Source organism: Ornithodoros turicata, unplaced genomic scaffold, assembly GCF_037126465.1.
Source record: "Ornithodoros turicata isolate Travis unplaced genomic scaffold, ASM3712646v1 Chromosome12, whole genome shotgun sequence".
NCBI classification, from domain to species: domain Eukaryota; kingdom Metazoa; phylum Arthropoda; class Arachnida; order Ixodida; family Argasidae; genus Ornithodoros; species Ornithodoros turicata.
Window position 1 is genome coordinate 1,728,913 of NW_026999301.1, and position 25,059 is coordinate 1,753,971.

The window sequence follows — 25,059 nt, forward strand, 5'->3', positions numbered from 1 at the left end:
CACCACCACCCTCCCGCCGTTCCCCCGGGGCGTCAGTCGCGACGTTGCCCACCTCTGTGAGGCCGACAACGGCGAGCCCTTTCACCATCACCACCACCACCACCAACACCCTCCCGCCGTTTCGGTGTTGGGCCCTTGTTCTTCCTTCGGGGGCTGTGACACAACTGCCTTCTCCCTCGGATAGTGATCGAAAGTTCGAGAGCAAACCGAAGAAACGGACACCTTCAGAGAAGCGACAGAGACGGGCCGATGGACGGTGTCGCATGACACCCCTTCGACTGTAGGAATTGGACGGCGCCCCTCCAAAATCACAAATAAGGTTTCTGTAACGGCCGGGCTGTTCTCGCCGCAGCAGCGATTTTGTAAACGAAATTGCGTCGCAGTGAAAAAAGAACTTTCGACAGAAACATTTTATGGGAATGCTTTTCATACACTGCTTTCCACGATGGCAGCAGTTTTTAGACATGTAGGATACCACTCTGATGCTCCTTTTAACCCGTATAGCATCTATAAATATTCAGGTTATTGACAGCTTCGTTTCGTACCTCTTTTTTCCTCTTCCAAACAAACAAATAAAATTCATTTTCAGCTTGTGCGGCGCCGGCAATGTCTAGGGAGCAACTTTCCTTACATATTCCTAGCAATATCGACCAGTTAGCTTCGGCACTCCTACAATATTGGAAAAGAAGGCTCTCGTTGTAAGGACAAACCCCGGCAATTGCCCTTGAGGCCTTTTGAGGTGACAACGCGTCACAGGAAAACGGCACTCATGAAATCCGTACACGTTCCGGTGCTGAGGAAGAAGGTCTTCGTCAGCCGCCACATGCACGTGCAGAAGCTTTCGATCCAAACAGCAGCGTTTTCTTTCACTTTATAACTGGTGACGGTGTAGCGATGTCGTCCTCTGGGGCAGACCGTTCCGATTCTATTGCATCAACGAGTAGAGGACCTCGCACTTCGAGTGGGAAGGTGCGCACCGAACCATCAAGTGATATGGTGAGAGGCAACATTGTATTTTCCGTATCATAGCTTGTCGGTATAGCAAGTTGTCACCCTGTACAAAGTTTTTGTTCCTTCCCTGTGCTATGCGTTCATTGTACTACACTGGGACCGAAAGTGGGAATACGCGAAAATGACGCGAACTCGCGCTACGGCATGAAAAGCAGAGGTCCTTTCTTCTCTGCTTTAAATTTCTGACTAGACGCAGACGGTTATGGTGTCACTCTCTCCTTCACCCCATTACCAGGTCCAGGAATATTTGCCATAGAAGGAAAAAGTGATATCTTGTACCAGGGTTTACAGAATGGGCTCACCCATTCTATTCCAATTCCATTCCGAGGAATAGAGATTTGTGATAATTCCATTCATTTCAATTACTCGGAAGAAAAAGGGATGGTCAATTCCCACTCCTGGAATGGCTTGGCAACCCCCATTCCATTCCTTTAATACCATCAATAAAAGAAAAGTAGGGTGTAGTTCGTTACCGGGACCACTCGTTTTTAAAAATTGGTGAAAGCGTTTGAAAGGTAAATATTGCGTAGAAGTGAAAGAAGTTCATATACTGAATCGAAAAAGGTAAGAATTATAAAATTCTGTGGACTAGAAGTTTTTTTATAGGCATTTCAACAACCCCATCTGATTCACTTTTAGCACAGGAGAAACACGGGAATGCTAAGCCTAACGGATTCGAAACTTGCAAGAGAATTGGGCTAAATCGCCTCACTTTAGTGAGGTTGGGTCAAGTTAGGTTCTACAGATTGGGGGGGTCTGGGGGGGCGCCGCCCCCCCCCCCCCCCAGGCACGCAGTAGGCGGTGCGGGCGTCGAGACTGTGCCTCGGGTTAGGTCAGAAGGTCCTCACCCAAGATGGCGGAGCGCCATCAAAAAACGGGCGATAAAATTTAATTTTTATACGTTTCACGCAATATACGAGGGTCATTCCTGTTTAATTTCGTTCCTAATTTGCTCCTGCTTCAGGTAAAAACATATCATTTACCTAGTTATCTTCTTTCTTTACAAAAACGCAGTGGTCCCGGTAACGAACTACATCCGAAAAGTAATCGTATTGGTTAGCCCTAAGCAGTGCTAGAGGAGATTCATGAGGAGAATTCAGGGACATTCCCTCTGAACGCTGGCTTCACCTTACTTCAGAAATGCCTTGTAAGATAAGCAATGCCACGGGTCATAACAGCTGAAAGGAGGAAATGTTGGGTAGGGTGGGAGAGTAAGCTGGAGACCGCGTGAAACGACTTATCATTGTTTCGCTATCCTTCGGCCAGCACGGTTATCAGTTTATCATTTCATGTTTCACTGATTCTTTTTTTTTTTTTTTTTTACCAGACGCATCCTAAACAAGCTGAAGAAGTAATCCGCTTCGGTTGTACGGGGATTTGAAAGCTAGCCGTTTTCAGGCTGCGGAAGTACAGCTTAGAAAGAAAAAAAGCTTCTGAAACGCTGGGATTTTGTATTGAACTTGTCCCAGCCTCCCCTGCTGCTTAGGGGAGCAGGTGTTGAGCAGAATCCTTGGAATAAATCAACTCACGGATTGTGTTCCAAGAAATGTTCCCGTAGGGCCGCAGGGGAAGAATTTGAATACAAGATTCCAGCGTTATAGGAACTTTTGTCCCAAGCTGTGTTGATGGCATAGGTGGACAGGATACAAAAAGCCCATCACAGGCCTAATCATGAACTGCACACAGCAAGGGTTATCGTTGTTCTCAAAATTGGCGCGGGCAGGGCTGCATGCGCATTGGCCGTCGCAGCGCATAATGAAGAGATAGCGCGTGTTACAGCATATCCGGCCCCTTAGGTAATGTCTCAGTAATCTAAAACAATCTTTAAAAATATGGATTAAAAAGGGGGATATTATTGAGTTCTGCCCACGTTGCAGCAAGCTCATTCGTAAGCGGCTTTTTAAAAGCGATATCACGTGGTCGTGCAACCTTCATGACGCTTACCAAACAATGCGGCCTTTCTAATACATGACTACAATTCAGCTATCCTCGTGCTTCCGAAAATCCACCAAGGTTAGTGAGCTAATTTTGGAAATATTCATCTGACACACGTGTACTGTTGGTCATGGAATTTGCACCGCGCTACATTCGTGTGTATACGAAAACAGAATGCGTATGCCACTCATAATTACGGAATCCAAAGTGTTCGATATTCGATATCCTATTTTACTCGCGCAGTGGCTACCTCTCCCTTTTGTCAATGCTGCTTTTTGAGTGACCAAGAGCAAAATAGCAACTACGTTCTTGCACACTATATATACGTCGCGGCGGAAATGATCCGTACGGCGTGCTGACGAAATCGTGGACTGCAAGAAATTAAATCAAAAGCCCACAAAACAATGTGATATAAATAAGCTAAGTGGTTAGAAGCTTTCTTATATCCTTCAATTATTTGCACGACTTTCGTGCAGTGGTTTCGTTAAAAGGTCGGTAATTAGCCGTTTCATGAGCTACTTTTCGAAAAAACCCAGATAGCTTATTTGTCGGTCGGCGTCAGAAACATCAATATTTTTCACAGCAATTGCCACTGCCTTCATAATGAAGATACATGCGATTTCGAATACCTCGGGGTGTACGCGCACCACTCGGGTTTTTTTACGGCGCCTTTCTTCGTCACCTTTTTTTGTTCGACGGCGACAAATCCGCTAGCTCTAATATTTCAGAAGTCAGCCGTAATTGTGACTTCCTAATTATTATTCACCGGGCACGCGCCTACTCTCGGTCATATTATTTCCGTGTATATCATATAGTAGTAGTACTTGCAGTTAGCAAATTACAAAGTTGAGTCTATTAAGAGGAAACTCTGTACAATGATATACATGGATATATAACGTCCTTGCGCTGTCGGGTCTACAGGGTGTCCCGCCTAACGTGTCACGAAATTATATTTGAAGAGGGCGATCAAACGAAAGCGATCGCTACTTTTCTGCTACTTGAGTTAGAATCACGTGCTAGGTTAAACTTAACACCTGTTTCTAACTCAAGCAGGTGCAAACTTGCATTGTTTTAAGAATAAACTGTAATAACACGAGGTATTCCCTTTTTCATAAATCACTTGCTTTGACTTAATTTCGTGAGACATCACTATTCCGAAACTGCTTTCGCGATAGCGAGGGAGGAGGGAGGGAGGAACTGGTTGTGGGCATAAACGTGCAGATCAGCACACTGCCAACTGAAAGACAGCATTTGCTGCAACGCATCCGTGATATCGATATGCGATTTTGAAGTTTCAACCAGCGAACTGTTAGAATGGTTCCCAGATCACGAGATTCACCACGTACTAATAACAACGTACTCATATTAGTTCCATGCATCTACGCAACGGTATCTCTACGATCCCCATACGCGCGGCTTTTAGCAAAAATAAAAATAAAAAAGCGCAAACAGCAACCGGTGCGAAAGACATAAAATACTTAACAAGGAGGAAATAGAGTGAAATAAAAAAGTAATTGCAAGGAACGAAACCGCGGGGGTGAGGATTCAATTAAACCCATTTTCTGGCAACACTGGGTTTATTGAGATGCAAGAGAAAAACGTGGTGCAATACATTGCAACTATGGGATATGCAGGTATAGCCGACTTTAGGGAGGGTGTCCCGCAATTCTCGGAATGGACATTACTCTGCACGGAGAAAGACAAACACAAGGCTATTTCGCTCTTGACCGTGTGCAGAGGTGATGGCAGAAACTAGTGGGTTGAAACCGAAACTACCACTGGGGCACCTAGGCCATTCCAATTCAATTCCTGCGGAAAAATGTGTTCCAATCCCATTCCATTGCTAGGACAGTTTCCGCCATTCCATTCCAATTCGATTCCGGGCTCTGACAAATTTGGAATGATTCCGGAACCATTCCAACGCCGGAGTGGCGACTCCGCAACCCTGCCTTGTACACATTTAAGCTAGCGTCCTAAATAGTGTTCAGTTGCTAATAGAAGTGACTGACTATGACGTGCTGCAACGTACGGCAGTAACTCCGCGCGCAAAACGCGTAAGAGTGAGGTTATTATATCGTATGCTGTTGCCTTTGCGTGCATAAGAGTAGCGTGGTGGTTTTGCGCCATACGGGAAGCCCTTTACACACGATATCCCTTGCGTGCGCAAGGGCGACAGCGTACGATATACTAAAACTCACTGTTAAGGGGGGCAGTGCGCAGAAACACCACGCTATTACTTACGTACCTACGCAAAGGCGATAACGTGGTGTTCCTGCGCACTTTGCAAAGCTTTGTTTCGCGCGTGCGCAGAACCAACAGCGCTATGTATTACGTATGTAAAATCGATAGCCTACTATGCCACTAAAACACTCTATTATATTAAGTTGGTGCGCTCCAAACTACGCGTGACGGCACATGAAAATCGTGTAGGGTGAGATGTGAAAAAATTAAACGGTGGTCATCGCGCGGGAGCTTGTGACGAGTCACAGCGAAGCCATGCACGAGGTGGTTTCCCTCTATGTGGGACCTGACCGGTGGTCATGGAATGCTCCAGGTCTTCATCGCGATCCACGGACCGCCAAATGACTTCCCCCTTCAGACGAAGAGCGGTGCAGAGGAGAAAGAAGGGCGGCACACGGAAGAGGCTTGACATCTTGGGCTTGAGGTGCTGAACAGGAAGTGACAGGGAAATGAATTGTGCGGACGAGCGCTGGCTCGGAGGGCTTCAGGGTCGGACCGAAGCGTAGTGGAAGCAGATAGGCCGAAGGGATGACAGAGCCGAAACCGGTTCGTGAGCACTGTGCTCGAAGTGTTTCCGTCAGGAGAGTGACGGCGAGAACCATCGCACAGAGAGGCCACACACTAAATCTTTTCACACCTTTAAATGTGTAATAACGTGCATGGCGCACGCCTTTTTAGGTGTAATTTTGGTAACATCATAATGGAGCACGGTTTCGCACAAATTTTCTTTACTCGAGTGTTGTCTGTCCTTCAAAAATTCAGTCTTGCAACATCTCAACATTGTTCAACAGTATTGGAGACACTTGCGCGTGCTCGATTATCGATAGCGGTGCATATATGCATTAGCTCGTACCTACGATATCCAAGACATAATGAAAGCAAGATTTGCATTGACACTTGATCTTTAGTAATGTTTTCCGAATTTTGTAAAATATCATCCTGGAGATGCAATGTTACGCAACCAGGTTGAATGTGCATAGCGCACACTTTTAAAGGTGTGAAAAAGTTTACAGTGCAGGAGCAGAAGTCAGTGGTCTCCGTGCGTGCTCCCGCGGAACGGTGGTCCCTGTCCCTCTTGACCACAACTGGTTGGACTGTCAGCATAATATATCGAAGGCAATATGGGAAAATTAGCGGGCTGTGTTTGTTCAACGCTTTCGTGGAAGGTACGTGAGGTGCAGTCGACAGCGGCGTGCCGCAACCTGTACAAGGGCCTGTGGCTCGGAACAGTGCCGCTGGTTGATTGCCGATGAGGACCATCGCGATGTGTGAGGCGGCGCGACGCGGTGAAAGAGACCGTGGTGTTGCAAGATGAGCGAGGCGGGAGCGGCGCCGAGAAATGCGAGGTCGTTCAAAGAGCGTGGAGCGTCCCCGCCTAATGTAGAGGAGTTGGCGTCCCTCAACTTCCAGACCGGCGGTGATGGAATGTACCAGCGGGCAGATGTTCGTAGCCTCACGCCAGGACGGTGCCGGTAGAAGTGGCTGGTAGGCGCACTGGCGCACGGCACCAGAGGCACGTCTTCATCGTGATCACGAACCGCCAACTCTCACCGAGCTAATGAACTCGCTTGGCTGAGTAGTTGGTAGTGTTGAGATATTCTTCAGACACTGTCACATATATGTTGGCAGTTCCCTTAGAAGTGAAGTCGGCCCAGGACGCATATTCCCCCAGAGCATTGGTGTAGTGGTGTTACCCACTTCTGTGAGGCCGACAGCGACGAGGTCTTTCATTAGCACCATCACTACTCATCATGCTGTACGGAATAACGAAATATTAAGCATCGAGCCCCTGGTATTACAGAAAGCACCACAAAGCTCAGAGTTCCATGTGTAGGACGAGCGCGTTTCTGCTGGTTACACAGATCCATCGATCATGTCACGTGCGTGTCATTTGAAATATTCAATGAACCTCAAAGAGGTGCTGTAAGGTTCGCAACATTGACACTGAGCGCTCGAAAGCACGATGTGTGTGAGTTCCAGGGAAACCTCATTACCCCCCCCCCCCCCGGCACTTAATCAGGGAAATGACGCCTGGACCTTGCACTGCTCAAAGTTACGGGGTGCACGGTTTGACAGCTGCGACCGTTAGCCGTACATCTGGACCAGAGGGCGGGGGTTAAGAGGTGATCGCTCCTGTCAAAGATTTTAAAACAATCCAATTGGGAGTCCCAACACTTTGAACCCGGGCCGTCCGATTGGTGGTCCTGGGTTGAGGTTGTGGTCGAGATTGTCACCCTTTTAAGGAGGTGTCGGAGCCCGAAGAGGGGGAAAAAAGACTTGTCAAGGGTCTGGGACCCGTGTGAATTTTACCTCCAGCACGGAGAGTTTTGTAGCAGTATGTGTAAATTGGTGTTGTACATAAGTGTAAATAAACCTCGTCGTTGTTGAGCCCCTTGTCCGTCGGACGTATTATGGAAATCAGTTCCCGGTCGGACGTCACAGCGAACCGACCTTCCAGCTAGAGGAGCAAGTGGAGGTAGAAATTTTACTGGCGCAGCCCGACAGGACGTTCACCATCGGAAAACTGTGACCATCCGGACGGACAGGCAAGGCGTGCAAGTTGCAGCAACGAAGGTAAAGGTACGACAACGCACAGCAAGGCTACGAAAACTGGTGGAGCGTCCAGGAAACTGGACGGACAGCTCCGGACCCAGGGCGAAAAGGAGCAGCAGTCAACGACGACAGGCAGTGTCGGAAAAGTTACGACAGCTTCGACGACGGCGACATCAGCGAGTGTTGGGACACCGGCCTGACGGAAGCGGAGAAAGCATCAACACGGGAAACTGAACTGTGGTGGCAGAAGAACTTCGAAAGATCTTACGAGGTAGGTGAGCGTTAGATGTTCGCAGGGTCCACGAGTAGGTAGCTTGCACCGCGTAGGGTACAGCTATTGTGTGACTTTAGCTCCACAGTGTTAGAACGAGCTTTTCTCAGTGTCAGCCATCGTTGATTGTGTTCGCATGTTATCGTTAGGCGCGGCGCGTGTGCACACCGCAAAGTGAGAGCACTGGAGTGTCGAGTGACGGTTAATGCTTACTCGTAGCAAAGTAAGACAAGAGAAATCCAAATCCGACACAAAAATGGCAGAGGAGAATGGAAGCAGAAGCACTTCCGACATAATGCCGAGTGAGAATGTAAGCGTTGAAATCTTGCGACTCCAGATAGAACTGGAAAAGGAACGGTCACGGAGGATAGAATTAGAGAGGTCCAGCGATGACCGCTCGTCTTGCAGCGATATACCGCCCACACGAACACGGGAAGAGAATCTGCAGCATTATTCAAAACTACTAAAGAGTGTCTTACTCCCGCTGCCAGGAGACCGTGAATACCGATGTGGTTCGAAGGGGTCGAAGGGGTGTTCAAATCTTCAAGTACCGCAAGATGTGCAGAGGCACCTCATCCTACCTCTGATCTCTAACCGAGTAGGTCATCTCTACTCAAAGCTCACGACTGACGAGCTCGATGATTACGACACAGTAAAGGAAGCGGTGCTCGCAGCGCTCCGGTTATCCCCGGGCGAGTACAAGAAGCGTTTCTCTGAATCAGTGAAAGCCAGAGAAGAGACGTGGTCCAATTACTGGGCTCGTCTGCGCAGCTATGTCACCGCGTACGCTAAATCACGCGAAGTAAAAGATTACAATGATTGATAACGCTACTAATTGCTGACCGCTTTGTGGACTCCCTCACAGAAGAAGCGCGTCAATTTGTAACCCTCCAGCTTACCGACGTAGGAGGAGGAGGAGGGGGGAGGAGTGTCGTTGGGAGGAACCCGAGATGTCTGCCTGCCTGATTAGTCGGCATGTTTCTCGGGAAGGGAAAGGTGGTGGAGAGGAAAGGGTGAAGTGGAAGACCGAGCGGAATCCGCTCGGGGGGAGGATAGCTGCGTCCATGGGCCAACTTCAGGGGAACTGTGCCGGCATACGCCTATTACACATCTGAGGGAAACCCAGGAAAAACCCCAGACGGCACAGCCGGCCCGCGGATTCGAACCGCGGACCTCCCAGTCTCCAAGCGCACGCGTTACCGCTGCGCCACCGGAGCTGGTCTTACCGACGTAAAACCGGTAGAAAGCGTCATTGTAAAAGCCGTCGAAAAATTCGAAGATGCCAAAGGCAAGGGTAGCGCGATTGTAAATCACAAGGAGAGGGGGGACCCCTGACCGTCGCAAAGACAGTCATAAAGATAAAACGAAAGCAGAGGAGAAGAGCGTCCCCCAAAAGGGAAACGCGAGGGATCGTACGGACGGGAAGAACGGAAAGGGACTCGATGCAGTGGCGTGTAAACCGTGTAGCCGTAGCTAAAGGCGAAGACGCTGTAAATACCGCAGCTGACGTAGAATTAGCCGGTACCGCCGTGATAGTAGCCAGAGTCAGTCCGTCGGCGACAGGAGATCGCGACCGGTTTGCTATCCCCAATCGGGAAGTCGTGTTGCAATGCGGAGAGCGGAAATCTCGCGCTATGATCGACAGCGGAGCAGATGTGACCGTTGTTAGGGCCGACCTATTTCCACACCGCGAGAAGGACACACTAAGCCCCTTGTGGCTCGAGTCTGCGTTTGGACACAGAGTACCCGCCGAACTAGCCATACTGCCAATTAGAGTAGTCGGCGCGAATGACGATCATGTCGAGGTCAACAGGACTATCCCATTAGAATGCGCTTTCACAGAAAAGCTAGTGGGAGATGCAGATTGCCTCTTATCACTCGAGACCTGGAATGCACTGCAGCATTCAGAGAAATAGGATGAAGCAGTCGCAGCCGAAACTGTAACTGCAGCTGAAACAGTCGACGACGCGGATGTAGGAGGCGAGGGATTAGTAAGCTTGTTTCATGCAGAAGTGAGTGAGAGTGGCGAAACTCATAACGTGGCCGCAGTAAGCGCAATGGAAGGCGCGGGAGAGGCAGTCGAGTTTCATCAAAGCGAAAAAGGAGAATTTAGAGTACAACAGCGGTGAGGACAGGAGCCTCGCAGATGCGTGGGACCAAGCAAAAGACGAAACCCACGGTATGTTCATCGATGAGGACCTCCTGTGTCATAGTGAGTTAGTAGCAGGTCAGAAGGTCAGACAGCTCGTCTTACCCGAGAAGAAAAGGCAACAGGTCATGCGGCTCGCGCACGATACTCCGTAGGGAAGGCACCTCGGGATGCGCAAGACCCTAAGCCGCATTAAAGCCAGCTTCTACTGGCCGGGAATAGAAAGAGAGGTTCGGGAGTATTGCAAAACGTGTCACAATTGCCAAATTAACGCCGACAAAAGGGTGACGGACAGGGTTCCCATCGCACCGTTCACGCGGCCGGACTACCCTTTCCAAGCGGTTAACATCGACGTTGCAGGGCCATTCGAGATCGCATCGGCACGCGGCCACAAGTACGCACTGTGCGTCACTGACCTCCATACAAGGTGGCCAGAGGTGATTTGTTTGACGTCTCCCACCGCGAAGAAAATGTGAGACGCGCTCCTCAAATCTTCGCGCGAACCGGTGTCCCGGAGACCGTGTGCTGTGACCAGGGTACTAATTTCACTTCGCAGCTCACGGAGGAGTTTTTACGACGCCTCGGGTGCTCCCCTCGCTTCTCAACCGCAGAGCACCACGAAAGTAATGGCGCTGTTGAGAGGTGGAATCGCGTGTTCCGCCGAATGTTATTTCACGTCGTCAGGGACGACCCAAAGAACTGGGACAAGTTCGTTCCTTTTCTGTTGTGGGCATACCGAGAGGTGCCACAAAACACGACCGGTGTTGCCCCCTTTCAGCTCCTGTACGGCAGGCCACCGACGGGCCCGTTAACGATACTGAAGAACACCTGGGAAGGGTAGGTTGGAGTCCCGGCCCAACTTCGGGAGGCTACCGCGAAGTATCTCGAGCAACTCGGGGATAAATTCGAGGCAGCCGCCGAAGCGGCAGGTTTAGTCGCGGAAACGCGGCAGGCGGAGTACGCAGAAAGACATAACCGTCGGACGAGGGTAAAAACATTTAAACCCGGAGATCAGGTTATCGTTTTCGATAACGGCAGAGTTGCGAAACATCAACCAAAATGGAGAGGTCAGTACCAAGTGATAGGGAGACGTCGCGAACACACGTACGATGTTTTAACCGACGATGGGAAAACGCGGACTATCCACGCGAACAACTTGCGGGCGTATCAAGACAGGGTTGATCACGTGGGAGTGATTTTTCAAGGGGACGAAGAATTCGGTGACGTGGAGCCAGCACCAACCAGAAGTGATAGAGGGCACCAAATTTTGCCATTGGAAGCTACCTCCCACCTAGGACAGGTTGAGGCCAATCAGGTTAGGCAGCTATTTGAAAGATTCGCAACGGTGTTCGAAGACAGCCCCTCGATTGCAAAGGTTGACGCGCACATCCCGTCTTCTCCCTACCGCACTCCCCAACTCCTTAGAAAGCAAGTCGAGCAGCAGGTTAATGAACTGCTTGAACAAGGGTTGGTGTACCCGATTACGAGCGAGTACGCGCATACTGTGGTTTGCGTCACAGAGGGATGGAGGTGTACCACTTTGTGTAGACTATCGAGCTTTGAACGCGGGCACCGTAGATGATGCCTATCCAATGGCGCTGCAACAGGAACTGGTGCTTCGTGTAGGCAGGGCGCGATTTATCACGCTGCTAGACGTACGCCGGGGATACTGGCAAATTCGCCTGGAGGCAGGCAGCCAGGAGAAGTCTGCGTTCGTTACGCACTTGGGCAGTTTGCGTGGCGGGTGATGCCCTTCGGACTCAAAAATGCAGCCGCCACCTTCCAACGGATCGTTAACGCACTCCTAGTAGAACACCAAGAGTACGCTTGTGCGTATTTAGATGACATAACGGTGTATTCAGAATGTTGGAACGATCACACGCGGAATTTAGCAGCGATTCTGACAACCCTGCAAAGGGTACGACTAACCGTAAACATGACAACATACCAAGTGGCTCAGGGTTCGATACGCTACCTAGGGCATATCGTGGGATCCGGACACCATGCTCCCGACCCGGAGAAAATTAAGGTAATTTCCGAGCTAAAGAGACCGAACACCAAGAAGGACCAAGAAGGAGCTCAGAAGTGTCCTGGGACTACCGCGAATATGTGCCAGGCTATGCGGGAATAGCAGGTCCCCTAACTCGCCTAACCGGAAAAAGAATCCCAAACGAGATCCCTTGGGATGAGGAGGCTGAAGCCTCATTTCAAAGTTTGAAGTCCAGCTTAGCTGAGGCGGTGGCACTGACAACCCCGGACCCTGAAAAACCATATTGGTTATTCACGGACGCGTCAGCGTACGCAGCTGGAGCGTGTTCGGCCCAAAAGGACTCTAGCGGCAAAGAGATACCCATATCCTTTGCCAGTCATAAATTCACTGAAACACAAGTTCGGTGAGCGGCTATAGAGCGTGAGGCATTCGCCGTCATTTGGGGCCTCAAAAAATTCGACCATTGGGTGTATGGGGCGCAGATCACCGTCCAGATCATAATCCACTGGCTTACCTCACCTGTACGACGCCCCAGGGCTCAAAGCTTGCGCGCTGGGCTCTCGCCCTCCAGCGGTATCGTGTGAGCATAATTCACCGAAAAGGAAGCGCGCACGGTAACGCGGACGCTCTATCGCGTCTGCGATTTGGACAGAGTTAGGGCCAATTGTTATCTAGAAAACGTGGACCTTGGGAACTATACTGACTCTCACTGCTTCAGGGGTCCGCGAATGATTGCTACCTGTGTTTCAACAGTTGTGCTTAGTGTGTGTATTGTGGACAAGTCATAGTGTGTCGCATTCGTTTTTTTATCAAAGACAATGAGTGACAGCGATTTTGTATATGTTAGTGTGTACAAGTATTTCAATTTGGGCTCTGTGCACGGAATTTCACGGAGGGGTTATGGTACTATGCCCCCGTGTTATGGTTGTTCCTTGTGGGTCAACTGTGCCCCACAACGAACTTAAGGAGGGAGGTGTAAGGTTCGCAACATTGACACTGAGCGCTCGAAAGCACGATGTGCGTGAGTTCCAGGAAAACCTCGTTACCCCCCCCCCCCCCGGCACTTAATCAGGGAAATGACGCCTGGACCTTGCACTGCTCAAGGTTACGGGGTGCACGGTTTGACAGCTGCGACCGTTGGCCGTAAATCTTGACCAGAGGGCGGGGGTTCAGAGGTACCAGCTCCGGTGGCGCAGCGGTAACGCGTGCGCTTGGAGACTGGGAGGTCCGCGGTTCGAATCCGCGGGCCGGCTGTGCCGTCTGGGGTTTTTCCTGGGTTTCCCTCAGATGTGTAATAGGCGTATGCCGGCACAGTTCCCCTGAAGTCGGCCCATGGACGCAGCTATCCTCCCCCCGAGCGGATTCCGCTCAGTCTTCCACTTCACCCTTTCCTCTCCTCCTCTCCAACACCTTTCCCTTCCCGAGAAACATGCCGCATAATCAGGCAGGCAGACCTCTCGGGTTCCTCCCAACGACACTCCTCCTCCTCCTCCGGTTCAGAGGTGACGCTCCTGTCAAAGATTTTAAAACAATCCAATTGAGAGTCCCAACACTTTGAACCCGGGCCGTCCGATTGGTGGTCCTGGGTTGAGGTTGTGGTCCACATTGTCACCCTTTTAAGGAGGTGTCGGAGCCCGAAGAGGGGGAAAAAAGACTTGTCAAGGGTCTGGGACCCGTGTGTATTTTACCTCCAGCCCGGAGAGTTTTGTAGCAGGGTAGTTTCATTTTAAATCGAACAACGTGTGAAAGTCGTATTTTTTAATTCGCCCAGAAAAAATATATGTTAGAGGACAGCTCAAACGACGCAAATCGCGCCACGTGCGACGCTCGTGCGTGTAGTAGTTTCCGCGTAGGAGAGGGGGAAAGTCTGACGCTGCTTGAGCACGCTTTCTTCTGGACCGACTTTGACGGGATCTAGCACCGCTAATTTTATGTCTAGGAACTGGAGGTTTTTTGTGATTATAGGCTGCACCATAGACACTGTCGACAGTCACCCACAGAACTATGAGAGCCACAGATTTTCTGTTAAAAAATGCCAAACTTGGCGTAAACGTTCAAAAAGGCCAAACTTTGTTACCAATTTGCTTCATGACGGAACCTCAGAGAACATCAAGCTTAGTGCCATTCGATAGGACATTGAAAGGGCTTTCGTGCTGTATAGAGCTCATTTTTCTCAGCTCAGTTATTTCTGTGTTATTAGCTTGAGAATCACACATAGTAGGCGAAAATTGCCAATGTTGCATCTCAGTTTTCTCAAAAATGCCATCTTCGATTTCCTTGATTATTTTTCAAAAGGTGGCGTCATGTCTCTACTTTAGAGGCCAAGTGAGACAATATTTTATTTTTGCCTGAGAGACGCGCAGCGATTTTTTTTGTCAGGCAGGGTGCACGAGGCTGCGGCCTTGCGCGCCCCACCCACGAGCACGCGACTTTCAACCTCTTCTTTGCTACAGGTGTCCCGCTGACGGAGAAATCAATGACCACACTGCGTGAGCTTGTTGTAGTGTCCCCAGAGCATCACTTTACGTTTACCCAATGGCCTCCCAGTTCCGTCAGGCTCATTCAAACCGTGGGAGAGTACATGAGTTGCCTGTGCGCCCTTGACGAGAAGCCCCAGTTCGACGAACATACCGACAAAGCAGTGAGAAGAAACGAAGCGCTTCGTAGACATCTTTATCCACTGGTAACATCTTAGCTTTTGTTTCAGGTTGCCACCAGTCCCCCAGCAAGTGTGAAAGTGACATCCTTTTCATTGGTAAAAGAACGAAGAACGGAAGTTTCGAACAACGTAAAATGTGCCCATTGCGAGTTCCCTGCAGGTGGTGGCTGCCACCATTGGACTAGCATCATCCGATAGCTTTACACATGCCCTTTCACATGATATAAAGTGAATGGGTTCAAGCGCATGGATGCCAGAAGGACTACTGAAGACCACACCGAGGGTTTAAGGTACCTACAGCTACGGGAAACGAGGGATTTTAGTTGTGCGTTGTTCTGTCGGAAATTTTGATTCCCACGGTGACACTGACATATCTCGGTGAGGGCGAACGTGTTATACTTGAGAGCAGCAACTGTCATCACAGCGGTCTTACGGGTTTTGCACCACTCGTCGTGGTTCCGAAATAACGCTACGGAGCATAAAACTAATTAAAGAGAGCATGCACACATTCGGAACTATCACTTATTGCGCCCAAGTTAAGAGGCGACTGCAACCACACGACCACAAATTTGTATTCTCAGGTGTTGTAACTTTCTGTCCCCTGTGGCCGTAGTTCTGCCTTCTTAATATTAACTCGCACGACAGCCTCATAGCGTGCGTACGTGCATTGCCTCAAGCACATGTGCGGGAGAATAGTGAATATGCGCACGTGCGTATACGCACACGTCGTGCGTGCGACTCCCATGAAAGTACGTATTAGCAAGTTCAAGTCGCCCACGAAAGTATTGTCCTGCGTCTTCAAAGGAAAAAATAAACATACGTACCATAAGTGCAAAATAAGTACATAATGCAACATCTGGGCATTAAATTACAAAGCAAAGACTACGAAGCAAAACGCGCTCGTAAACATACAAAGAGCGCCTTTGTGTGGAAAAATCGCTCCGCGGAAAGGTAGCCCTACGTCTCAATCAAAAAGAGAAAAGGTACTTTACCAGCAGTGCAAAGTACCGGCACAATTCTGCCCCTGTGGAATAAATCGTGAAAAATATACCGGCTTTTTAGAAATAATTAAGATCGAAGATGCAAAATTTTCGCGCACCACTCGTGGTTTTGCGATACTAGGCGGACAAAGAATGCGCTTGAACCCAGTCACTTTATATCATGTGAAAGGTCATGTCTAAAGCTATCGGATGATGCTAATCCAATGGTAGCAGCCACCACCTGCAGGGGTCTCGCAATGGGCACATTTTACGTTTTTCGAAACTTTCGGTTTTCGTTCTTTTACCAATGAAAAGGATGTGCCTTTCACACTGCCCGAGGGACTGGCGGCAACCTGAAACAAAAGCTAATGTTACCAGTGGATAAAGATCTCTACGAAGCGTTTCGCTTCTTCTCACTGCTTTGTCGGTATGGTCGTCGAACTGGGGCTTCTCGTCAAGGGCGCACAGGCAACTCATGTACTCTCCCACGGTTTGAATGAGCCTGACGGAACTGGGAGGCCATTGGGTAAACGTAAAGTGATGCTCTGGTGACACTACAACAAGCTCACGCAGTGTGGTCATTGATTTCTCCGTCAGCGGGACACCTGTAGCAAAGAAGAGGTTGAAAGTCGCGTGCTCGTGGGTGGGGCGCGCAAGGCCGCAGCCTCGTCCACCCTGCCTGACAAAAAAAATCGCTGCGCGTCTCTCAGGCAAAAATAAAAGATTGTCTCACTTGACGTCTAAAGTAGAGACATGACGCCACCTTTTGAAAAATAATCAAGAAAATCGAAGATGGCATTTTTGAGAAAATTGAGATGCAACATTGGCAATTTTCGCCTACCATGTGTGATTCTCAAGTTAATAACACAGAAACAACTGGGCTGAGAAAAATGAATTCCATACAGCACGAAAGCTCTTTCAACGTCCTATCGAATGGCACTGAGCTCGATGTTCTCAGACGTTCCGTCATGAAGAAAATTGGTAACAAAGTTTGGTCTTTTTGAACGTTTACGCCAAGTTTGGCATTTTTTAACAGAAAATCTGTGGCGCTCAGAGTTCTGTGGGTGGCTGTCGACAGTGTCTATCGTGCAGCCTATAATCACAAAAATCCTCCAGTTCCTAGACATAAAGTCCGCGGTGCTAGATCCCGTCAAAGTCGGTCCAGAAGAAAGCGCGCCCAAGCAGCCTCGGACTTTCCCCCTCTCCTACGCGGAAACTACTCCACGCACGAGCGTCGCACGTGGCGCGATTTGCGTCGTTTGAACTGTCCTCTAACATATATTTTTTCAGGGCGAATTAAAAAATACGACTTTCACACGTTGTTCGATTTAAAATGAAACTACCCAGCAGTATGTGTAAATTGGTGTTGTACATAGGTGTAAATAAACCTCGTCGTTGTTGAGCCCCTTGTCCGTCGGACGTCATTATGGAAATCAGTTCCCAATCATCGGACGTCACAGCGAACCGACCTTCCAGCTAGAGAAGCAAGTGGAGGTAGAAATTTCACTGGTGCGCTTTTTCTTTTTCTTCAGTTCCACTGGTCACGCAGCTTCATAGGTGGGGAGTAACGCGTTACAAAGTAGTGCGTTACCGGTAAAGCGTTACATTCGGGTAGTGAAATATGGTAACGTATTACATTTGGGAGAAAAGTAATGAGTAACGTAACGTCATTACATTTTTAACAACTAACGCGTAACGGCGTTATGCGTTACTGCGTGTTCGGGAACTTGAAAACTTGAGCGAGGACCGTGCCTGCAGAATCTGGGAAAATCCCGATTTTTTCTATTCATCTTCAACAATGACAAGAAGGTCACATCGACACCCACGAAGAATGCAAAAGAAGGGTCGTTGACCTGCCCTGGTTGATGTGTCACCTCTGTTTTTCACTCCCTCTGGTATTTTTCGGACGAATGGGGCAAAAGCGGCAGAAAAATAGCCTCTACCCTCTGAATAAGTAACAAAGTACCAAGGAATTGGCTGTTTGGATTTGTACTGTATGAGATAAAAGGTCACCGTCTCTATCAACCTTGACAAAGAGCACTCACTGGTCATTAGGCGTCCTCTCAGCCCAACGGGCGAAGCTCACCGATGAAAATTTTGAACATCAACTACTTCTGCGTTGCAATAAATCGTACATGTAAGTTGTGTTCATGCGTGACCCTTGTTTGTGCCCAACATTGCTTGTATTGATTTGCGGAATGCACTTATGTGACTCAACCAAAAATGGTGGGGCGCGGACAATTGCTCACCGGACAGTTGCTCACCGGACAACTGCTCACCGGACAATTGCTCACCGCCTCTTTCACCACACTTATACTGTGATTTTATTTCGGGTTTCTGGCGCTTGACTTTTTTATGTTAGCTGAACTTCTTTTTTAGCTGTGTGAGTTGCTTCAAATAGATCTAGGAATCCACCAGTGAAGACGGTGAGGCGAGAGGTCGTCCACTTGAAGGCACACCTGAAGCGTCTTTGTCAGGACCTGCGTCCATGGGGCGTTCCTAGAGGATTATTTCCCAAGGGGGGGGGGGGCAGCAAAGTGCTTCCAAGGGGGCAAAGCGTGCAACCACGTCACCTCCTTCCCTAGAGACGGACGCTGCGGACTGTGCGGGTGTTCACAGGTTCATATTATGACTCTGAGAAAATAATCATGACCTATGAATAAAGGGTGCGCAATTTTACAAAGTGACCTTGTCCCCCTCTCGGTACGCTCATGCCCTGCGTCACCAGGATCTTCCGAGACACGAGATTTAAAATCACACCATTATTTAACCACTGAAATTAACGAATTTTCTATATCTGTCCAAGTCGGTTTAGCGAACGAAAGCCACATTTTAGCGCCCGTTAGGCTTAGTAGGGCGGAGACGACTGAACAGTACGGTGGTTAGTTAATTACTAGGTTGGTCCAAGTTCAGTGTTTGCAGCGCTATGTCCAGGTTAGTCTAAGTACGCTGTTGGCAGTTTCCCGCGCGCAACTGTGCATTGTTTAGCCAGATAACATTTATTTACAGTAGTTTGTTTTGAAATGGGGATTTCGATCACTTTATTTCGAGGTACACTCAAGTTCAGCTAACAAATAAAAAGCCAAGTATAAGAGCACCATAAACGATAAATAAAATCACATCACATAAAACCGCAAAATAAAATTACATATAAGTGCGGTGAAAGAGGCGGTGAGCAATTGTCCGGCTTCATCGGTTCTGTGGTGAGCAATTGTCCGGTGAGCAATTGTCCTGGATCCAAAAATGGTACATATTATAAGGACAACTGGTGAAGTAATGCAAAAGTAACGGCATTACTTATCAGAAGTAACGGCGTTAGTAACGCGTTACCTACTACCGCAACAGTAACGAATAACGTAACGCGTTACTTTTCGAAAAAGTAGTGAGTAACGGCAGTGCACTACAAAATAAAAGTAACTTCCCCACCTATGCGCAGCTTCTCCGTAACTCTATGGGGAAGCTGACCTGAGCGCCCGCGTGGTGGCGCTGCCATCGGAACCCGAGAGGGAAACCCCATTGCCGTACACGCGTTGGCACGCGTTGGCGTACACGCTATTGTCGCATGATAACTGTGTGCTAGCAGCATCCCAGAAACATTGTTACGAAATGTCGCTCTGGGTATTCGGGAGGTGGCAAGGTACGCATGTTCGCGCTTCCTGCGGATCTTGATAAAGCGTGAGAAGTGGAAAAGTGCCATTCCTCGCATTGAAGGTGGCCGCTTCAGTTTGGACTCTCCTCACACACGTGTCTGCGAGAAGAACTTTAAACACAGCGACGTCGTGTGGTACGACGAACTCGTCATCAACGGCGATAAAATGCTGCGCAAGCGTGGAAAGCCAAAGCTTCGAGAAGATGCAGTGACGCGCATATGACGGCTGCCGCCCTATCTGAGCACGCGAAACTGCGAAGCCGTTCCGTCAACGGAACGGTGTTCAGACAACGAGCCCAGGGAAACGGCCCCGTAGCCCCGTAAAAAAGAAAGCGTGCGCCGTCGATACCAACAACGAACTCAGTGCTTTTATGGATCGAATCTTAAAGAGAATAGCTCAGGCAACTGGGGCTTTTGACCTAATTTGGCTCCCAGGGATGTTAACTGGTGCAATAATCGTGTGATCGCGACCGACCGACCGATCCCGTCAAATACTAAGCGGTCATGTAACTGTCTGTGATTAACTGTAGAAAGTCCTCTACACCCTAAATAAAGTACGCATTATTAAAGTTGTTTTGCATGGCAGGATAAGAATGGCGCTCGAGATTGATTCACGGAAGCATGTCGAGCACATGGCGGTTCCTTTCAGTCTCGGAAAAGAAATAAGGTAGACACGAGATGAACGACAAGGACACAGAGGCTAAATGTCGTGACATGTCTGTTAGAAACCATACTTTTGTCTTTATTACCTTGGCGGCAACAAGAGAGAGAGAGAGAAAGTCATCTGGTACCACGTAAAAGAGACTGGTGTGATTGCGATCGGTCGGTCGCGTCAATTAGTACGCCGTCATGGATCCAGTAACGGTCTGCGATTAACTGCAGAAGGTCCTCTATACGCCGAATAAAGTACGAATCACCTTACTACTGTGCCCTATGCACATAAACCGGGCTTGCATCTCCGGTTGAGGGTTTGAATATAGGAGACTCGCGACAATACATCCGTTAAAAAGCGATAAAAACACGCGAGCGCGGCGCGTGTGGCCTCAAACACACGAAATACCGAATAGTGATTACCAAAGTGAATGAGCATGTCTGCACCTACGAAAGTAATTTACTCTCCGCAGTGACAAAACTATAAAATTCCGTCAATTCCTTAGGCAAATTGAGGCTTTGTATGTACATGTATTTGACCTTTCTAAACGTGAAAGAACTGATGTCCTGAGGCTGGAACAACATAGAAGGGACACATACATACAAAGCCTCAACTTGCCTAAGAAATTAACGATGAAAGAAGAAAGTCACTGAAAAGGTTAGCCAGCTGTAGGACTCGAACCCACATTTTCTGGATTGCCGGTCCAGGGCTCTACCAATTGAGCTAAGCTAACACGCCTTCTCAACGACTTGCAGGGTGTGTCATCTGAAGGGACAAACCAGCCACTCTCTCTCACTCATCCCCCTTTCACTCTTACATTTTTGCTCACTCACACACACATTCATACGACGGGATCGACGCAGGCGGCAACTGATGAACATGAAAGAACTGATGTTGTTCCAGCCTCAGAACATCAGTTCTTTCATGTTCATGCCCGCGGCCCTCATGCAAAAATTTGTAGTGTAAATTTCACACGACTAATGCGATTTCTGTTTACATGTTATCAAAACCCCCGAGACTAGGGAGCTACGAAAACAGACTCGCGGAAGTTTCCGTCTCTTTTTGTAGTTCCCTGTACAGTCTCGGGTTTTAGCAATATGAATTATAATGACCAGCTCGCCTCTCTTGCTTTTTAGCAATTCTTTCATTGTGATTTTTGTGCAACATTCGTATTGGTGTACAACTTGTTTGTGTTAACTGTGCTAGTGGAGCTTTAATTTATAACGAAATATAATTGAATTTATGCCTTCCTATGTGGATGACCCTTAATTTCAGCAACGTTTTGGCGTTACGGTTTGGTGTAGGGTTAGTTAGCGTTATCGATTTAATGAAGTTAGCATGACTAAAATAAAAGTCACAAAACTAAATTCTACTCCAAAAACCTCGCGAACCTCTCCAACGAAAACGGCACCTGAGAAATGGCAACCAAAATTCCCCACGCTGATGTTGATACTAAAGATGCGCTGAGGTAACCCTACGAGAGCTACGGTCTCGTCTGAGGTCTTGAGGTGGAGTCTTAAAAGAACCACAGTCCGGTCTGGGGTTCTGAGGTTGAACCTCAGAATTGCTTGAGGTTACCTCAAAAGAGCGAAAGCGAGGTCTGAGGTCCTGAGGCACAACCACAGAATTTCTTGGGGTAGCCATGAGGACCCAGAGCCGGGTCTGAGGTCCTGAGGTAGGGCCTCAGGATTTCTTGAGGTAACCTCAGGAGAACCACAGGCAGTTCTGAGATAACCTCAGAGAACTTCAGGCCTAAGGTAACCTCAGGATTTCTGAGGTAACCTCAAGACGTTTTTTCAATAGGGTATACAAATAATATTCTTGTAGGGTGTTTGGAAAAGCGCAAAAACAACACTGCATCTGCCATTCTCATGGCTGGCCAGAGCGGGAGATTCTACCGGGTGCCGATCGCGGCGCCACCACGCGGCTCCCGTTGCCCCCAGGCCAACTTTTTGGCGGAGCTGCATGACCAGAAAGCCGTGGCTCCACTTTGCTACAAAAGTGGTGGGATAGCAAAGCTGCAAAGTTGTTTCTGGGCGGGGTGGCCAGTGTCTGCTGTGCACCAATATGGTCGACATACAGTAATACAAGGCGGTCCTTATCTTTCAGATAAAGAAGATGGCGGAGTTGTGCGAAATGAGTACTGTGGACTCTCACAGGAACACGATCCGGAAGACGAGTGTCTGTTATTCCTCGCTGCCGCTGGGTGTCGGGCTTTTCGTTGCTCTTGTGGTGATTATCAGCGCCTTCACCCTTGTCCAACGGAAATTCAGCAGGAGCAAATCGCCGCAGTTAGTAACCTGTCAGACTCTGGACTGTGTGGATCACGCGTACAATCTCAAAGGTGCCCTCAACAAAGCCATCGAACCGTGCGAAAACTTCTACGAACACGTCTGCGGTTCATGGGAACCGAAAAACGAAGGCGCGTCATCTGTACAGGAAGATATCTATTTGGATACCGTCCGTCGCCACATAGAGCATCTGGAAGATCCTTTGGAGAAATCTTTGCCTGCCCAATTTTTCAAGCTGTGTATGAACACAACAGAACCAGAGGAAGAAGTCAGACATCTGTTCCGTAATTTCATGAAGGAGCTCCATATATCTTGGCCCAAGAAGCCTGAAAAGGGCGTATTGCCGTTATCTGTCCTCATCAATTTGGCCGTTAACTGGAATATGCGGCCGTTGTTTAATATTCACGTTTTCTTGCGGAAGAAAATGCATCTACCTCGCATGATCAGCTTTCACCGGGGGACGATCGGGCCAAAATGGGCCATTAGGCAGGCAAAGTTAGAAAAGCACGATTTATTCGAGGAGTACTTTGTTCGCTACGCTTCCCTACTTGGAATACCCGAACCTGAGCTGTTGAACATATCCCAGTACAAGGCAGACGAAGTCAGTGTAATTGAGAAGCTACTAAACAATGACGATGATGCTGAGCCCAAGGAGTACATCTACCCGATATCACGTGTGGACTCCGCGACCCCTTCTATACCTGCACATTTGTGGCTGAAACTTCTAAACGAACACTACCATCCCACATTCAATTTCACTCCTTCCGATATTATGTACATTGAAGATCTCGACCTGTTGAGAGTATTGGAAAACATAACGCAAGAAATACCAACGGAGCGGCTAATGAACGTTATCGGCTGGACCTTTGTTCAGAAGTACTCCCTCCTGGCTTTCCTCGGTTTCTCGGAAGCTGGTATTCTCAAATACGGCAGCAGCGAGGACTACAAGAACCACAAGCCTGCCTTCTGTCTCGAGAACACCCACAACCTGTACGGCCTGCTGTCTATAGAGAAAGTCCTCAAGCATCGGTTTGGAACAAAAGAACGACGACAGGTCGATCAGTTACTACATTCAGTGATTGAGAACGCGGAGAAGCTAATATCAAATACGAGCTGGATCGATCAGGCAACCAAGTCGGCTGCCATCAAGAAAATATCGGGCATCGTCACGGAACTGTGGCCGCCGAAAGACGTGTTCAGACCGGGTAAACTCTTTCAAGATTACTACAAGGACTTTCCGAACGTTACGTCGTCATTTTTCAGCAGTTACTTGGAACTCGTCAAGAAGGTGAGGACCTTCCGTGGCCACGAACATTTCGATGACGTTTACATGAAAACTCTCTCAACTCCTTACGGCGCGTTCCACTACAGTCACGCGATGAATACGGCGTTCCTGGGACTGCAAGCACTCGAGCCACCCATGTATTATCGAAATGGGACTCCCGCCATGAATTATGGTGCATTAGGAAGTTATTACGCATCCAAAATTATCGGGGCTTTAGATCGACAGGGCGTCAACTTCACCGATCGGGGAGAGGCCAGAATGTGGTGGTCGAATGAAACTTACGACGTTTACAGTTCAAAAGTGGACTGCATAATGAATGACAAAAGAAATCTTTTCAACGTGTTTCCTCTTCTGCCAGCCCTTGAGATAAGTTATCGAGCGTACAGAGACGTGAAAGGCAGGCACGGGACGCAACCGGACCTCCGTTTGATGACGCTTTCTCAATACTCGGAGGAACAGATGTTTTTCATGAGCTACTGCTACACACTTTGTTCGAAAAATCGAAGTGAGAGCCACGACTGCAACTATCCGCTCATGAACTCGAACGCCTTCGTGCAAGCATTTCGGTGTCCCCGTAGTTCGCCCATGAGCCCACCGAGGAAATGTCACTTCTTTTCTTGAGATGATGGTACCACTGCTTCATGTGACAGTGTCTGTGACATAGTCTCCTGTAACAATGTGCTGGTCTTCATAGCGTTGATAATATTAATGCCTAGTATAATGTTCAAATATTAGCCACCTTTGGCGATCTGCGGGATCTGTTGATTATTCCATTTGCTGTAGGAATATATTACTGATGTTTCATCTATTTGTGTCATTATTTCGTACGCTTTACGTGCTTACGTGTTGGTGCGATAACTGATCGGTTCCTTCAGGTGCGATTTAGTGGCTGCTATACACAGAAGCTATTGGTACAAATTGCTAAAAGATGAACCTAAATGAACCTAATCTGTGAACATGTGCATGCTGTTTATCGAGTAATCATACTAGGTGCTATTTTATCGCGTAATGGTGGAACACACCAATCTTACACAGTGTTTTACTTCGAAGGGATTAGCCACGTCTGTGCAGATACTGCGCGTGCGGTACAACTTCTCCACGCACAGAGCCTCCTTACATAGCGAGTATACGAAGCTTACGCATATTTTCTTTTCTCGTTACTAACGTGTCACCTCGTGCGCCGCAAAACTCAAATTCTTCTTCGGCGTCAAATTATTTTGGTGAATGAATGCTTGCGTGAAATCAAATTCTCATCGTGAGCTCACTCAGCTGTTCGTGATGCTGCTGACTGGTTCGTGGTAATTAACTGAGGTCCGTAGCACCAGGTTGTAGCCTTGCGGACGTGGGCACTCATCTGGCTCAATGTTATAAAAGCTTGGTACATACATTCCCT

At 48.5% G+C, this 25,059-nt stretch overlaps 1 protein-coding gene across 2 annotated transcripts; it reads left to right on the top strand.

Moving 5' to 3' along the window:
• The first annotated feature begins 865 nt into the window (after nucleotides 1-865).
• Nucleotides 866-24,470, top strand: LOC135371747 (endothelin-converting enzyme 1-like). 2 transcript variants are annotated; one of them, XM_064605716.1, is made up of 2 exons: nucleotides 866-996; nucleotides 22,200-24,470. In XM_064605716.1, the coding sequence occupies exons 1-2, from the start codon at nucleotides 895-897 to the stop codon at nucleotides 24,285-24,287; spliced, it is 2,190 nt and encodes a 729-aa protein (XP_064461786.1). In that variant the 5' UTR covers nucleotides 866-894; the 3' UTR covers nucleotides 24,288-24,470. The 2 variants fall into 2 exon arrangements, with proteins under 2 accessions (XP_064461786.1, XP_064461788.1); XM_064605718.1 differs by lacking the exon at nucleotides 866-996 and adding an exon at nucleotides 2,895-3,024.
• The last annotated feature ends 589 nt before the right edge of the window (nucleotides 24,471-25,059 follow it).